Raw genomic sequence first — 17,396 nt, 5'->3', positions numbered from 1 at the left:
CTAAGGAAACAAAAGTTATGGAAATGCGCAAGGAGTATGTACCACAGCTTGAAAAAGTAATGTAAACATAATGTTGCTTACCACAGAAAATACATCGCAAATTAGTGCTGTCCTGGGTAGCAGTAACTTTGCTCTGGGCTGCAACAGACACCTTGGTGTTAGAAGCTTCAAAGGACAACGGGGCCATCTGAAGAACTTCACATAAACTAAAAGGTGCTTTGAAAGGTTCAAAACGTATTACACATACGTCCTAGCTAGATCCTCATTCTGGAAACTCTGTAATTTAATAAAAACGTATCCTCTTTAACATAAACTTGTTAAAAATTTTTATGTGTAATCTTACTTGTGGAAAAAACCCTATAATAAGCCACAGACCAAATGATGCATTTATAGCTTAATTGTTTCCTGAGTTATACAATCAGAGAATGCAATCGATTTGCATTTTACAATTATCTTAAAAAGTAAGTGGACCTGAGATACAGGAAGTCAGATCTATGGCCATTAGTTAATTCCATGATAGCTACCCTCTTTTAGTATTGCTCATTTAAAAGAATTTGCAGCTGAAAAAAATTTAAGGGAAATGCTTAAATTAGCTTAACATGAGATGAACTCATCTCTACTAGTTGAAGACCAAAGCCATTTTACACAGCCTCCAGCAATTAAAGTGTTATATATTCATTGATGTCAAATAAGAATATCTTCATTTTTCATCTTTGAAAAACAGCAAAACTATTCATTGTTTTATCAAGCCACATTTTATTTTCCTTTTTTCTTCAATATGTATATATGCATACGAATTTGACAAAATCTTGTTAAAAAATGCGTGGCCACCTCAAAAAGCCATTTAATATTTAGGTTGCCTATACTAAAATTTACCTTAAGTATTAATGAGGTAAATTCTCTTTAAGTGAAAAAATTCAATGAGAAGGAGATGATAATTTATGAAAAGGGGAAAGGCTTTTACAAAAGCAAGGTGACACTCAAAACTGGGGTGGGAAAAACAAAAATTAAATTTCTTTTAGTTTTACATTAGTGACATTCAAAACTTTACATCAGTACTTTTCTATAAATAAAATACTACAGAAATTCTTTTCAGCATAGGAAAGATTTTCTCTTTCCACTAGTATTAATCAAGAAACAATAAACAAGTTAAAAATATATTGACTTAAGAAAGACTACATAAAGGCAAACAAGACAGTAATTTAGATTTCCCTTAAAACTGTATTCTTAAATAATACAATTTATGCTAACTAAAAGTTTGCATAGAATCAGAACCAAACCAATTTATATTTAAAGAATGCACACCTGAAAATGGTAATAAATCTTAAATAGGAGAATTTTTTATTGTTTTTTAGAAATTAGATTTAATATAATCCAATTATGTTTAAGCCTTGTTTTAAAGATATTAAATACAGCAGATATTTTCAAACACAAAATAAATAAGATTGTTGAATGTCACCTTTCCTAAGTACTTCCACCCACTTAATCAATTATTATTAAAGTCGCATGCACAATATTTACAGTAATGACATAAAAAAGACCACAGGCATACATATAAAATGTCTACTAGCCTAATCAGATCATGCCAAAGACGATAAACCATTTAGAAGATTTTCAATAATTATATTTTGTTTAAACTTTTAAAAAAATCTGTCTTACCGATGTTTGTAAATGACTACTTCTATAAAGCCTTTATTAAATAAACATGCCTAGTCTTTAGGTTTTACCCTTCAGTTCCTTTCATTCATATTTAAAGGAGGAAAAAAAATACGGAAAATATTAAAAACTTACAGGAAAAACCTGAGAAATTATCTCGTCTCTGACAGCAAAGAAACTGCCACATTCCATTACCGATCATTTTGGTAAAAAGTCATCTGACAATCCTCAGAATTCAGGTAAAACATTACTACCACATAAGACCCAAAATCCCCAATCTTCTCACAGTTTAAACTATTATGCAACATTCTTGCACTTGGTATCTTTAAACATATTCTTTCTACTGACTTTTACTTCATACCATCCCGTAAAATACTTATCTAAATTCTGATAAGGTTGCTTGAGTTCTACTGCAGTTTGCATTTCCCGAAGATACTAAATTATTCATTCCATCATATGCATAAGGCTAACAGCACTCCCTGCTTAATACTGATGCTGTTAACTCTTTCTTCACTCAGTTGAGGGAGGAGGGTGGAATATGGGAAAAGAATGTTCAGTGTACAGATTGAGTAAATTCAGTTAAAAAAAAAAAGACACTTCTCTTTAAATCAGTGTATTAAAATAGGCTTACGGCTAAGAGAAATAAGGATGCACCCTAAAGGAAAGCATGAACTAAAGAGGTTAACTAAAGCGGTTAAGATGCATCAAACAATCAAAACTTAACATCTATATTAGACTTCTAGAAAAGAAAAAAGACCATCCTTATGAGCTACTCTGACCTTGAAATAGTCTTGTCACGGTTGTTCATTTATTTCTAATATAGTTTGTAAAACAGCTATCCCTCAGGCTTTTCCCCGCCTTTTAACGTCCTTTAGCATTAGGCATTTTGTACAAGCAAGGAAATACACAAACTTTGGGTGAGATATTAGTAGGAGAAAATGACAGGCTGTCATTTGATTGGTATTACTGTATTTTATTGCAATATATAATTACTATAGTAGACCCTTAGTATTCACATTTTTAACATTAGAGGTCTCCACTACCAGGAGTTAATCTCAAAGAAATTTATAATGAAGAAACTACCCAGCTCAGCATTTTTTCTGAGGATTAAATGAGATAATGTTTGCTTACAGCTGGTTTTAATTTGATTTGTGCTCTCTGGAAAGCTGGTCTGTTGAGTGAGCACAGCGTAGCATGCAAATTAGTAGTGATCATACTTCTGACCATCATTAGGGCCCCAGGTATTATCCTCATGATTGCAAAGTTCTACTATAACCATTTTTGAGAAGGCATGAAAGCAAATGTGTTTTTGTTTGTTCTAAGGTATATAGAATAGAATGGAAGAAAACACTGCAGTGGTATGGTTGCCTGTGTTCAAAAATAGATACCATGGGGTATAAACTGGTGCAACCACTATGGAAAACAGTACAGATACTCCTCAAAAAATTAAAAATAGAACTACCATATGATCCATCAATCCCACTTCTGGGTATATACCCAAAGAAATTGAGAACAGGATATTGAAGAAATATCTGCATTCCCATGTTCAGTGTAGCATTATTCACAATAGTCAAGATATGAAACAACCTAAGTGTCCATCAACAGATAAAGAAGATGCAGTATATATATATACACACACTGCAATATTATTCAGCCATAGGAAAAAGGAAATCCTGTTAGCAGCAATATGGATGGACCTTGAGGGCATTATGCTAAATGAAATAAGCCAGACAGAGAAAAAAACAAAGACTGCATGGAATCACCTGGATGTGGAACCTAAAAAAGCTAAACTCACAGAAACAGAGAGTAGAAAGTGGTTGCCAGGGGCTGGGGGGTGAGGGAAAGAGAGAGAGGCTGGTAAAAGGGTACACATTTTCAGTTACAAAATGAATAAAGACTGAAGATCTAATGTAAAACACAGTTGAAAACATAGTTGATAACACTGTACTGTATAATTGAAATATGCTAAGAGAATAGAACATAAATGTTCTCACCAAAACAAAACAACCAATCAACCAAACAAAAAAAATAAATATGTGATAGATGTGTTAATTAACCAGATGGAAGAAATCCTGTCACAATTTATATGTGTATCAAATCATCATCGTGTACACTTTAAACATCTTACCATTGTATTTGTCAATTATACCTCAATAAAACTGGGAGGAAAAAGGTACCATATTTGCAGGGCACTGTGCTAAAAGACATGAGAATTACAAATAGTAAATTTTATTCAAAGTGATGATAATTTTAAAGTGGCATTTTAAAACATTTTCAAAAGAATTTCAAATTTTGTTTTAAAATATATGCAGTTTTTAAGAAAGGAAAATCGTTATATATCTCAAAAAATGAGGTATCATGTATCTATAGCCACATGTGAAAAAAATACCATCATATAGAACTGCTCTCTTTTTTTTTTCATTACTGAATCTTAAGCAAAACTATTTATATGACTGGGTTTCCCCGCCCCTCTTCATTTCTTTAGTTCTCCCCCAACTTAGGGCCTCAAATGCATTTTATTCCCCTCTAAGCAAGAATGAAAATGGCTGCTAACAGTTGATAAATTGCTGATAATTGATTAGGCTTGACTGGCAATAGCATCAGTCCAACATCTGTTTTGAAGGCCATTTATTTTTAGATGTGGAATGAGTGACTGTCTCCAGTTAAAGAAATGGAAAGAGTCAACTAGAAGTTGAGGGGTTTATAACTTACCAATCCTGCCATATCCTAACACTTCTAAAGGTAAGAGTAACCCGTGTCCCGCATTCATTTCTCTGTTTCTTCCTCATGAGCATAGATCAAATCCCCTCACCATCCCCACCCCCTTCTATTTCGTTACTAAGGCACTATTAAGTACATATATGCTCAGAGAAAACACCACATTCAGGTAGAATGCACTTTAACAAAGATGATTAGCTTATTACTAGAGTATCTGTTAACTCTCTAACCAGAGCTGTTATCTATTCAGTTATGCAAACCAGATATCTAGGGCCCTTCCATTACTACTATTTAACCTATTTCCAAGTCCTGTTAATGCAATCTCCTCATTGTTCTCCAAACTACCTCCACTGTCACTCTTCATGTTCCATGATCTCTTGGTTTTCAAAGTGGGATTCATATATCCCAGAATGCTAAACATACCCTACAGTAGGAGAGAACATAGTAGTACTTCCATTTCTGTTAATTTTTTTCTCATCCTTTTTACAGTTCTATTTTTCATGTTTTACAATGTATGCAATATGTCAACGCCAAACATATACATAAGCTATAAATACACGTGCATTAGGAGATAAGCTCAAAAATTAAGGGACCACCAGCCTAGACTATTAAATAAACTGTCCATTCTGATGTTGTACCCCTCCCGTTCCCCACAGCAGCCAGTGATACTTCAATAACTAAACCAGATCAAATCATCTCCCTTAGTAAAATCTCTTCAATATCTTCCCACTGATCTTAAGATAAATAGCAAACTCCGGTGCTTTCTCCCCATGATGTGGCTGTGGCCTAACTCATCCAATTCATACTTTGTTTCTCTCAACACTCCAGGTACATTGGTCTTCCAGATTTTCAAATAAGCTATATGCTCCTCCTGCTGCAGGGCCTTTTTTACACATGCACATGCCTTCTGCCTGTGATATTCTTCTCTTGGTCAACTAGTATGCTTCCTTTTTGTACTAACTAGAACTTTCTGGCAGTCAACACTCAACTGGAGTTACTATTAGCCTCCAGACAACTAATATAATTATTTCTCCCTCCTTCACTCAGAATTCTTATTTCCTATTTCTAGTTTTATAATTATATATGTTTTTTCCCAGTTATCCACTTCAAAAAATTTGAAAGGAGATAATAAGCATAAGTATAAAATTGGGTTAATACCAAATTTTCTAAGAAATATGAAGAATCTGTCTAAAGACTTACGAGAAAAGTTTTCATACATTAAAATTAGGCAAAGTGGTACAAACTTATATTCAGACAAGAAAGAAAGTGGGAGACAGAGAGAAAATAGATGTGTGACATCCTACAAAATGAAAGTTTGGGGCGGGGGGGATGATAAAGGCACCCAATTCCATGGGCCAGGCTCATTTGGGGGTGGTGGGCAATCCAATGAGATGAGACCACCTCAGATCATTTTTAAGGAAACTCATGCAATTTTGCTTCCTCATCCACATGTAAAGAGCTGAAATTCTTTTAACCAAGAAAAGTGTTTTCATTTTAAAAGTATAATACAGAAATTTTCAAAGACCATGTCCGTTCTTTCCTACTTTTGTAAGAGAAAAAGAATTAAGAGAACCAAAAAAGTATGCAGTTCTAAGGTAATGCTCTTGGATGTGGGAAAAAAGTGAAGGAAGGACAATGCTGGGCAAGAAAACTGAGCCTGGGGACCAAGAGAATAAACTTCAGAGATTTCACAAATGGCCAAGCATTCATCTCTATTTACATTCAATTTGGCAAAGAAAACTACTACACAATTCTACTTTCACAATTTACCAAGTTTTTAAATGTTGAGTTTTTTAAACTAAAGAATATGAGGAGGCCTTTCTGCTTTGGTTGTAACCTCCTTATTTAAAAAAAATATTAAGTAGTAGTCATTACTTTCACTGTATACCATACTCCTACAACTTTAACACACAAACATCAATTGTGAAAATAAGAAAGTCAATTGTTAAAACTTAGAGAGTATGCCTAGATACATGAATACATGCTTTCTTATAATGACTTACTTTTCAAACTGCCATACATGATACCTGCTACAAAATATATGAACCTTGAAAAAATTATGCTAAGAAGCCAGTCACAAAAGATCACACACATATTGTATGATTCCATTTACATGAAATGTACAGAACAGGCAAATCCATAGAGACAGAAAGCAGATTAGTGGCTGCCAGGAGCTGGGAGGTATGAAGGAATGGGGGTGAGGTAAGAGTAGGGGTGGTGATAGTGACTTAGGGGCACAGGGTTTCTTTCCCATGTGATGAAGGTGTTCTAAAACTGATTGTGGGGATAGTTGCCCAATTCTATGAATATACTAAGAACCACTGAATTGTATACTTTAAATGGGTAAACTGTATGGTATAGTAAAGCTATTAAGGAAAACAAAAAGTGCCATGTCATGCTTGTATTCTTCATCTTAGAATTGTTTATAACATAAAGCTGAAAAATATCCCAGTGCCTATTTCTTTTCTATTACGGAAAATATTAAAGGTGATTACCTCTGGATGGTGGAATTTTCTTTAAACATTTTTTAAAATCCATCCATCCATTTATTTATTTATTTATTTATTTATTTATTTATTTATGGCTGCGTTGGGTCTTTGTTGCTGTGCATGGGCTTTCTCTAGTTGTGGCTAGCGGGGGCTACTACTCTTCCTTGTGGTGTGCAGACTTCTCATTGTGGCGGTTTCTCTTGCTGCAGATCATGGGCTCTAGGCATGTGGGCTTCAGTAGTTGTGGCATGCAGGCTTCAGTAGTTGTGGCATGCAGGCTCAGTAGTTGTGGTGCACAGGCTTAGTCGCTCCATGGCATGTGGGATCTTCCAGGACCAGGGCTTGAACCCGTGTCCCCTGCATTGGCAGGTGGATTCTTAACCACTGCGTGGATGGTGGGACTTTAGATATTTTTACTTTCTTCATTATGATTTTCTGTACTGCTTAAACTTTTATAATAAGCATACAACTTTTTAATCAGAAAAAATTTTTTCACTAGAAAAGCAAAATGCTGTGCTGGAAATCCAAGTTCTACTGCCCAGAGCAGTTCTTGTCAGGTGGAGCTCCAACTGGCTCTAGGTTCTGATGAGAGAATTGGATGTACACAATGAAAGAAGTGACTCGATTAATAATACCAGCATGACCCCAAGTGTCTGGAAGGACTGCAGAGCCAGCACCTGGATGTCCCTTCCAAACACTAGAGCTGGTCTGGGAAGGTTCCTTTGCCATCATGTTATTTTTCAGGAAGAAACAAAAATCAAAGGCATTTCTTAGGTCATGACTCTGAATACATATCCATTCAGGATGGTTCATCGAAAACCAGGCCTGTCCTAGTTAAACCAGGACAGCTGTCTACTTCTCCCTGGGAACCCTACTGCCCTTGCCCTTCTCATTTTCTCTGGACAATAATTCGTGATACTTCATCAACGAAACCAAGAAGCAACTTCTATCTAAAACTACCCCGGACAACCCTAACACTTAAATGACAAAGATGTCCACATTTACTTTTGGAAACTCAAAAATAAGTAAAATTTTATTAAAAGAATAGTTTTGATGAATATATAATAAATTAGATAAACTGGGTTTGTTTACCTCACATGGGGTTTACAAAATAGAATTAAATATAAATAAAGTTATTGGTGTGGGCTGTCAGCAAGTACATAAAAATAAACTTGTTCTACAAACTAAACATCATTAACTTCAGTCTCTGAAATGTAATTATATCCATAACAATATGTATCTTTATTTCACTACTCTTTAAAAAATATGACTCATAATTAGTAGGTCTAAATTTGATATGACAATTCAAACGTGAGGGTGTGTTATTTAGAGGAAACATCAAATATTCAGACAAAGAAAGAAAATGAAAAAAAGCCATTAGCTATGTGGTCAAACTTATAAAAATTAAGGAAACTTTAAATTAGGAATGCCATATTCCCACTCTTAAGAATCCATAGATGTTACCCGATAAAGAACAACTTCTTCTGGAAAACTGTGCACAAAATACTTATTATCGTATTTTAAGTGATATTCTTAGTAATATTTTAGTTCAACCTGTATCCTATGTCATTTTACTTTCTTCATGAGACATTTTCCACGTTAAATCTTAGCCTTTTACTACTCATTCTCTAAAAATGAACTACAAAAGCAGCAGTGATACATTGTTATTTAAAAACAAAACAGGGGGAGGGGAAAAAGAAAACTTCAATACCAGCTAGAGCTCAGAAGGAAACACACTGTAAAATACCAAAACTGGTAGAGCCTAAGGTCCTTCCAATTTATTGTGAGTTACTACTTTACATTGCGTTAGAGTCAGCTGTCTGCCTCACTAGACTTCAAGATGCTCAAAGGTAGTATCTGTGCCATACTCATCTTCCCATTACCAGCAACCAGCATGGAACTTGGCACATTGTAGGTGACTGATAAATTTATTTAACTAAATAGGAGTTTTACAGAATCAATGTAACTTAATCAGAACTCGCTAAAGGCCTACTATGTGTTATAAGTACCTTTACATATAGCAATCCATCTACATAATGCAAATAGGAGAGAATAAATATGAGAATGAATGAATCTGTATATAAATTTATAATAAAGAAGCAGGAGATATATACAAGACCAGAAATATTTAAACAAAAGTCAGGGAAATAAAACCGTCTTCAACTAAAAAAACACCTTTATGTGGATGGGTAAGTGGGGGTTCCTATAAAGCCTTGTTCAGCATAATATAAAGAAATCCCAGAACACCCAGGAAATCTATATCTGAAGTTTTTAATGGACTATAAGGTTGAGATCCCACAAGCTTCCAGGAAAAAAAAAAATCAACTCTTTAAAAAGCAAAGAAGGGACTTCTCTGGTGGCACAGGCGTTAAGAATCCGCCTGCCAATACAGGGGACACGGGTTCGAGCCCTGGTCCAAAAAGATCCCACATGCTGCGGAGCAACTAAGCCCGTGCACCACAACTACTGAGCCCACACGCCGCAACTACTGAAACCCGCGCTAATAGAGCCCGTGCTCCACAACGAAGAGCAGCCCCCCTCGCCACAACTAGAGAAAGGTTGTGTGTAGCAACGAAGACCCAACACAGCCAAAAAACAAATTTAAAAAAAAAAAAAAAAAAGGCAAGGAAAAAGTCTGGTCCATAGCCAATTCCCAGTGTGAAGAAATTCAGGTGAAGGTAAGTTATTTCCCCAAGCCTCATGACCAAAAAGCATCAGAAGGCAGGGCACAAGAGAACTGTTAAAGGGAGGGGTGACTCTAGAAAACAGGGAGGTGTCTCTAGAAAGGCAATCTGGTTGTATCTCTTCCGGCAACGACTTCATGCTGAATTTGTTTTTAAGCAAGTCAAGACTCCACAGGCCGGCTGCAGGGACCATAGCATCACTATTCACAGGAAGATAAAATGCACAAGAAATACTTACGGCAAGTTTTAAATGACACGTGTTCAAATTCATACTTTAATGAATAAAAGGGTAAATAAATATTGGCAGAGAAATAAATAACTGCTGGACTAATCGACAATGTGGAAATATCAGAGAGTCCTGAAAACCTAGCTCTTATCTGTGTTATGATACTTGAAAATAAAACTGTACTACCCAAACTGAGGCCAAAGTACCTACTTAAGAGGGAAAAGATATAATTCAAGCTGATTTCCCAAAAGAATAGTATCCCTTTGGAGCAGAAAAACAGTTATAGCTTCCTAAGAACAAAACTCTAGAGACTCAAACATCTATTCATGTAAATAATACTATAAATTACTACTACTGTATTAACTATATTTGAGAGCTGTTTATATATCTTAGTCCAGATTAATAAGATTGTAGGGTACATTTAAAAATGTATGTATGGCCCACGGGGCCGCCTGCCGGTTGGAACGGCAGCCCCCCGGCGCGGAGGGCGATGAGGCCGGCGCCACAGTGAGCGCGGCATGGAGGGGCCTGCCTAACTGGGACCCGTGGCCCTGCGTCTTCTGGCTGCGACGCGGGTCCTGCGCACGCTGCGGGTCGCAGCCGCCGGGCGGTGGGCGCCCGAGGGGCCAGGAGGCGAGCCGGGGCCCCCAGGCGGGTGTGGGCATCGTGTCCACAGCCAGCGTCCCCGAGGCCGCACTCGGGCCGTGATGACCGGTGAAGCTGAGCTGCGACAGCGCGGCCGACTTCTTCCCTGTGTCCAGTAGTGGTCTGGAGGATTATTTGTCAAGGTGTAAAGAACTCTACCACTCTTAAGACAGTAAACTTCACGGGGTGTAATATGACATGGCAGGGAGCAGATCACATGGCCAAGATCTTGAAGTATCAGACTACCAGAAGGCATGAAGAAACCTGGGCTGAGAGTCTTCGTTCCAGGAGACCTGATCTTGACCGTATGGCTGGTTTGAGGCGCATCACTCTGAACTGCAACACGCTCATTGGTGACCTGGGTGCAAGTGCTTTGGCAGAATCTCTTAGTGAGGATTTATGGCTTAGAGCACTTGACCTGCAGCAGTGTGGCCTCACCAGTGAAGGAACAAAGGCTTTACTAAAGGCCCTTGAAAGCAACAGAACTCTGGTCGTTTTGGATATAAGAAAAAAATCCACTTGTTGATCATTCTGTGATGAAAGCAGTTATCAAAAAAGTTCTCCAGATGGAAGGAGTGCCAAGTCAGAGGCTCAAAGATTTGGAAAGAGACAGTTTAACAGAAAAGATTTGTCCTTGGAGAACGGAGCTCATGCTTTCAGTCGGGAAGTGAATGGATGTCTAGAAAACGGGAGCCAGACAAGTGGTGAGGAGCGCAGAGTGGAAATAGCAGAGAAAAAGAAGTCCCCCAAACCTGTTTCCAAACTTTGCATGCCCAGGAGAAGCAAGTCCGATGGAGAAACAAAATGTAAGAGCACTTGACTCGTTTGACCTCATTGGAGTCCGGTACCGCCTAAGGGGAGGACAGACTTGGTGCCATAGGGTCTGTCGGTTCCCCTCACACACAACCGCTCCACCGGCAGTACTTGTTTTTTGTGTATCTTTTTTTTAATTTTAGTTTTTGGGGGGTGGGGGCTGGGGGGTGGCTGTGTTGCTCGGCTTGTACGATCTTAGTTCTCCAACCAGGGATCGAACCCGGGCCCTCGGCAGTGAGAGTGCAGAGTCTTAACCACTGGACCGCCGTGGAATTCCCTCTTGTGTATACTTCTAACTAGCTTAGATATATACTTTAAATTTTTGTCTTCGACCAAGTTATAGAGCATTAGATCCCCAAATGTGGTTGAATTTATGAGGTATAAGAAAACAGGAGCTGCTGATATTTATGACTTGTAAGTTACATGCCTGTTTAAGCTAAACATTTATTCTTAGACTCCTTCCCCGCTTGTAGTCAGAGTAACTCTTCTGGAATTTTTAAAAATAAGAGCCTGGGACTTGAGCTCAGGTCAGGTGCTTGGCCACTTCATCGTTTGACGAAATAAGCAGAGGCTCTGTTTCCTTGTCCGTCTCAGGGTTGGGCCCTTCATACAAGAGCTTGCGTTAAAATGGCCTAGCACACTGGCAAGTGCTAATTTGATGACTTTATGAAGACGGTGGTTGCTTAGAATAAGAAGAGAAGGATACTTAATCCTCAGAACCTGGTCTGTGCACCAGCTTGCTAATGCTGAAGAACTGTACCTTGGCTGTGAACTCTTTATTCATAGTGGCTTTTTTGTTTCTTTTCTGTAAGCAGCTGAAGTCTCATGTAGCCCCAGGATTACAAGGCAAACTACCAGGCAGACCACCATCACATCTCATTTCACAAGGGGGTCAGTATATAATGAATGGACAGCCCCCATTTTAGGGGCCAACTGTTTTTGGTAAAACACATGTAGAATTAGTAGGATGTAACTTAGTAATTCAGACTTCCACATTGCTTAGGTTTTCCTTTTGATATTTTGTTTTTAGACATTCATGAACAGCATTTCTGAAGACCTCATCCATTTTTACTCTTAGCATAGGAAACTTCAAATGTACATACACAAAATACCAAGGATAGTAAAATGAACCCCTGTGTACCTATCACCCAGTATCAACAGTTAACAGCTCCTGGCTGTTGTTTCATCTATACCCCCATATGCTCCAAGTGAAAATTATTCCAAATGGATTACAACTCCATACACACCCATGTCCCCCCAGCTGGATTACTTTGAAACAAATCGGACATGTCATCTTATCCACAAATACAATATTTCTAGCTGACAAGGTCTCTTTCTCTGACAAGTTTTTTATTCATATTTTGCTGTAATTGCTAACATCTAGCAAACAGTCTTTTGAAGAAGACAAAACATGCCTTATAAAGTGTAACAGTTCCTTACTAACAAATATATAGCAGTGTTCATACCTCCCCTTGTGTAACAGAGTTTGGTTGACTTGTTCCTTAAGCCTTTCAAGTGATAGATTCCTTATTTTCTTGCCATTTATTTAAAGAAAATAGGTATTTTGTCTAATAGCTTCTAGGTCTGGCTGACTGCATCGTTTCGGTGGTGAATGTGTTCCCTTGTCTCCAGTTTTCCGTCAACTGGTAGTTAGGTCTAGAGTCCTGATCAGATTCCAGCTTTATTTTGTGCTACTTCATTGACGGTATGGGGCTGTCCATCAGAGGCATGTAATGTCTCTTTGGTGATTCTAGCAGCCGTTGATCAAAGTCTAGATCCATTATTTCTTAGGGTTTGCAAAACGGTGGTATTCTAAACCTGTCATCCAAAGAAACATTAAGCTCGAAGCTTGTTTTAATGTCCTGGCAAAAAGGGCTTCTCCTTGGAGGGAAGAGGGTGTCCGTGCCCTGAATCTTTCCAAACAGAGGGTACTCTTGGTAGGGAGGAGTATAAGTTGTTTTGTGCCCACTGCAAGTCTAGGGTCTGGCTGAGCTAACAGTTGGCCTTACTGTGTGTGACAGCCCTGCCAAACGGAAACCTGAGGAAGACCCTGAAAAAGCAAAATCAGGTGATTCTGTCGATGAAGAAGAAAAAGACCAGGTAGGGCTCGCGTTTAAGTTTCTTAACTCTGCCTTATTTTGGTACACTTGCTGGTAATTGTGAATTTACACTTGGTCTGTCTATGGACCGTAAGTGACTGAGAGGGTGTTAGAACATATCCCTGGACCCTGGGCAGTACGAAGTGTATTATGGTTAGACCCGAGGACTCAGCAGGCCCGTAACTTTGGTGTGTTCTCTCCTGTCTACCTTCCTACCTCTCCAGCTGTCAAGATTTGACAGTCAAACCAGCAGATGTGATGCGTTTAAAGCATTTCCTTCTGATGTCAGATAAGCTCCTTTCCCACATCTAATCTCTCTATAAAAGCAGAGTTGTCGTGTTATTATGTGTATTGTAATAATGCTGCTTAGACTTTTTAGGTTAGAAAACTGGCGGCTTGCCAAAGGCCTCCAATATAGAAAATGTCAGTCTCTAGCACTGTCCCATGTGACTTGAGGGGCAAACCTAGATACTACCAGATGGTCACACGCTATCTATTTCATTCCTGCCACAGGATTAGCTGTGTAAGTCGGGAAGTCTGTAGGTTTACAGGTGGGTAGTAAATGCCCTGTTACCTGCTAAAGATGAGTATCCGTGGTTTGCTCTAAGGCAGGGTTTCTCAACCAAGGCATTGACTTTTGGGGCCAGATAAACCTTTGCTGTGGGTGTGAGTCCTGTGCATCGTAGAGTGTTTAGCAAGGTCCCGACCTCTACTCACTAGATGCCCGTAACATTCCCTCTCTCTCCTCCCAGTTGTGACAACCAAAATCACCTTCAGACTTTCCCAGATGTCCCCTGGGGGGCACAAATGCACTGAGCGAGAAGCACTGGACTCAAGGCTAGCAATATCATTGAGGTAGACTTGACGTCCTGTTGTAAAAGACATACTCATTCTCCTGTTTTTATTTTGGAAATTAGATGCCACTGTTCATGATCCTTATTCAGATGTCTGTAATTAAGTTTAGTCAGACTACCCACTCATAGGTGGGACACTGAGACAGAGGGAAACAGCTTGTCCAAGTCACATGGCCACATCCCTTGCCTCCTAAGAAACCGTGTCACAAGGGAAAGCAAGCTGGCTCTTGTAATATTGACAAGTGTTTTTTTTTAAACAAATGTGCCAGTTTTAGACTTGTTCTTTGCCCTCTAACCTTTTGGAGGGCTTCCATAGCCTTCAAGCTTCTGAAGAAACGAACTGGGGCACTCTTTCCCAAGCAGGAAGCAGTTTCGCTGGCAGTGTGTGAGAGGCCTTGGGGACTTGGAGGATGAACACTTGTTGCAACAGGGTTTATCCCGATATGCTAGAGTAAGGCTCAGTGCACCACACCGGTGCTATCAGGTAGTGTTTGTTGGTCAAATAAGTAGTACTACAGAGAGAATCTTACTTTAGTCAATTTAAAGTTTTGAGATCTCACTATGTTTTTTAAAACAGGTATTAAATACATGCATTTGGTAAAACAGTACAGAAGGCTGTTTGGTACATAGCAGCCAAAGAAAAACAATGTGGCTCTTCCGTGCTGAGCTATGCTGTGAGCGTTATCAAATAGATACTGGATTCTGAGGCCTTTGTTCAGGAACAAAAAAGAATATAAAATATCTGATTGCCACAACTAAGGAGCCGGCCTGTGGCAACTAAGACCCGGCACAATTAACTAAGTAGCTAACTGACTATTTTTTAAAATCTCATTAATAGGTTTTTAATATGATTTTTAAAAATTAAAAAAAATGTATGTATGCATATATCTTTTGGCCTCTGGCAGAAGGAGACACTTTGAATAATTTGATCTTTATGTGCAAATAAAATTGCTAGTAAATGTCACTGTATTAGGACTGTCACTAACTGGTTCTGCCAAATTTATTTATACAGTCCAGAAATTATCATTTTAAAGTGTTTTTGAAAACACTAAGTCCCATTGTGGTGAAAGAAGGAACAGAAGGTGCAAGGACCTGAAGCAGGGGAGAGTGCGTTTAGTTAACACAGAGTCAAGAGGGGCCAGCTCATGAAGGAACCCAGAGTCCCGTTAAGAAGCCTGTACTCTATTCTAAGAGCAATGGAAAGCCACTGCAAGATTATTTGGTACACACAACAGAGGTATGCAAAAATCCACCCTACCTCCTATGAACATAAGGTCATTCTCTAGTATTATCTGCGGAAGACACTAGAGACCTGTTTCCCGGGAATTAACATCACCCATCCAGTCAATATCTTCAAATTGGGGATGTATGATTCTAAGACTTAAAGAAAATGTTAAATCCATGGAGACCAGTGACTTTAAATCTGAATAAGAAAAAAGTAACTCTTTGTTTTTAGTATATTGAATAGTATTATCACAGTAAAGATCAGGACAATATTTGCATAGGAAACTCCTCAATAAAAATACATTTCTTCCTACATGAATGGCACTTTCATAGCCAAATATCACTGAAAATTTCCAGAAAACAGCAGTCATTTGTTTCCTCACGTGAATCATCTCAGAAATTGCAAAAGCTTACAGAAATAGCAGGTCTACCTTAAAGGAGTTATTTCTGGTATCTTTACATGAGTAGTATGCTATATTTGCCTATACCACTTCCTAATTACCACTCTGTACCATGCATGGTACTTACACTGCCTTGCAGGTATGTCTGACCATGGCGTATCTTCTCCACACAACTGCTCCATAAGGTCAACAATTTCGAATCATTCATTTTTGTTTCCCTAGTATCATGTAACATAGTACCTCTATTAGAAGTACAAGTAATTCAGTTTACTGTGGCTTTTCCTCTTTTAGATGGGATCATCTACCTCTTAGGAATTTTTAATGGATTAATAAAACAATGTCATAATATTCTTTATATATAAAAAGCTGATGTCAAAATACCACTATTTAATACCATCTTCAAAAGATTAATTAGAATTTTTCTATCTTGCCTAGATCATAAAAACAGGAATGCCCAATGTTAATTCAGAGGCACTGCACCAATGTGCACATGCTCTTTGCTGAATACAAACATGGACAACCCAACGGTACACACTCTCACTTACAGACTGATGAAAGCATGTCCAAAATTAAGCTGTGATCCTGAAACTAATATAATATTGTAATATACTATACTTCAATTGGAAAAAAATTAAGCTGTAAAAATTGGGCCACAGATTTGGCTGCCACTGTGTGTTGTGATTGGTCTCATGAGAGTAGAAGTGGTTCCTGCAATTCGTGTCTTGTCATCAACGGACAAGTCAGATTCTATTCTATCAAAGCTTCTCCCTGCATCCCCGTTTAAAGACGAAAAAGTCCGACAAAAAGGTATCAGAATTTTCGACTGTTTAACAGCCAGCAAACGCTTCTCCAATTTATGGGCAACAAATATGATTAAAATTCAGGAATACAAGTAAAGTAACTGTATACAAATTACTAATCTCAGACAGGAAAACACATAAATAATCATGGATGACATCCTCAGTTCACTGCAGCACCATTAATTAAATTTCAAGCTTACTGTAAAATAAGCCTGAAGAACTGAAGTCACCAGCTAGACCTGTAACAGACAATACATTAATAAGATGCCCAACTACCAGAGAAGCAGAGAAACAAGAATGAGAGACAGAATAGTGTCTGTCTGACAACAAACTTCAGGCTAAAATAACTTTCTATATGATTATGAAATACAGATTTACCAAAAAAATCTTGTCTCTTTTAGTTATTTAATCAATCCCACTTTGGAGCAGGACAATATCCTAAGTCCCACAACATAAGACTAAAGCTGTGCTTATGAAAAATGCAATATCAGACTTGAGTTATTGTCAAGCCAAAGCAGCTTTCCCAAACAGTTAGTGACTAGAAGCTTAAAAGTCATGAAGTAAATACTTTAAAATTCTTTTATTATAAATAAAAATTCACATATGAATATATATAATAATTCATATGTTAGAACAGTCACCCAAATCACTTTGCATAAGCACTTAGCTCTCTTACGTAACGCTGGCTGAGAAAGGCTGGGAGAGAGGCTATAAGATATGATGGGTAGGGCACAGGAACCAGAAGCCTAACTCAGTAGTTCCCAACCTTTTCAACAACTAGAAACCC

General features: G+C 38.1%; 1 protein-coding gene across 12 annotated transcripts in view; it reads right to left on the bottom strand.

The window, feature by feature from the left end:
- ENAH (ENAH actin regulator) overlaps positions 1 to 17,396 on the bottom strand; it is a 149,314-nt gene that overhangs the window by 37,796 nt on the left and 94,122 nt on the right. For 6 of the 12 annotated variants that reach the window (XM_059941659.1, XM_059941650.1, XM_059941680.1 and 3 more), the window contains exon 4: positions 82 to 138. The exons of the other annotated variants lie outside the window; for them this stretch is intronic. In XM_059941659.1, coding sequence (XP_059797642.1) covers positions 82 to 138 — 57 coding nt within the window. The remainder of the gene's footprint in view (positions 1 to 81; positions 139 to 17,396) is intronic. 12 annotated transcript variants of the gene reach the window in all.

The sequence above is a fragment of the Balaenoptera ricei genome, chromosome 1 (assembly GCF_028023285.1).
Source record: "Balaenoptera ricei isolate mBalRic1 chromosome 1, mBalRic1.hap2, whole genome shotgun sequence".
Classification (NCBI taxonomy): Eukaryota; Metazoa; Chordata; class Mammalia; order Artiodactyla; family Balaenopteridae; genus Balaenoptera; species Balaenoptera ricei.
This window is presented reverse-complemented; position numbering and strand designations above follow the sequence as displayed.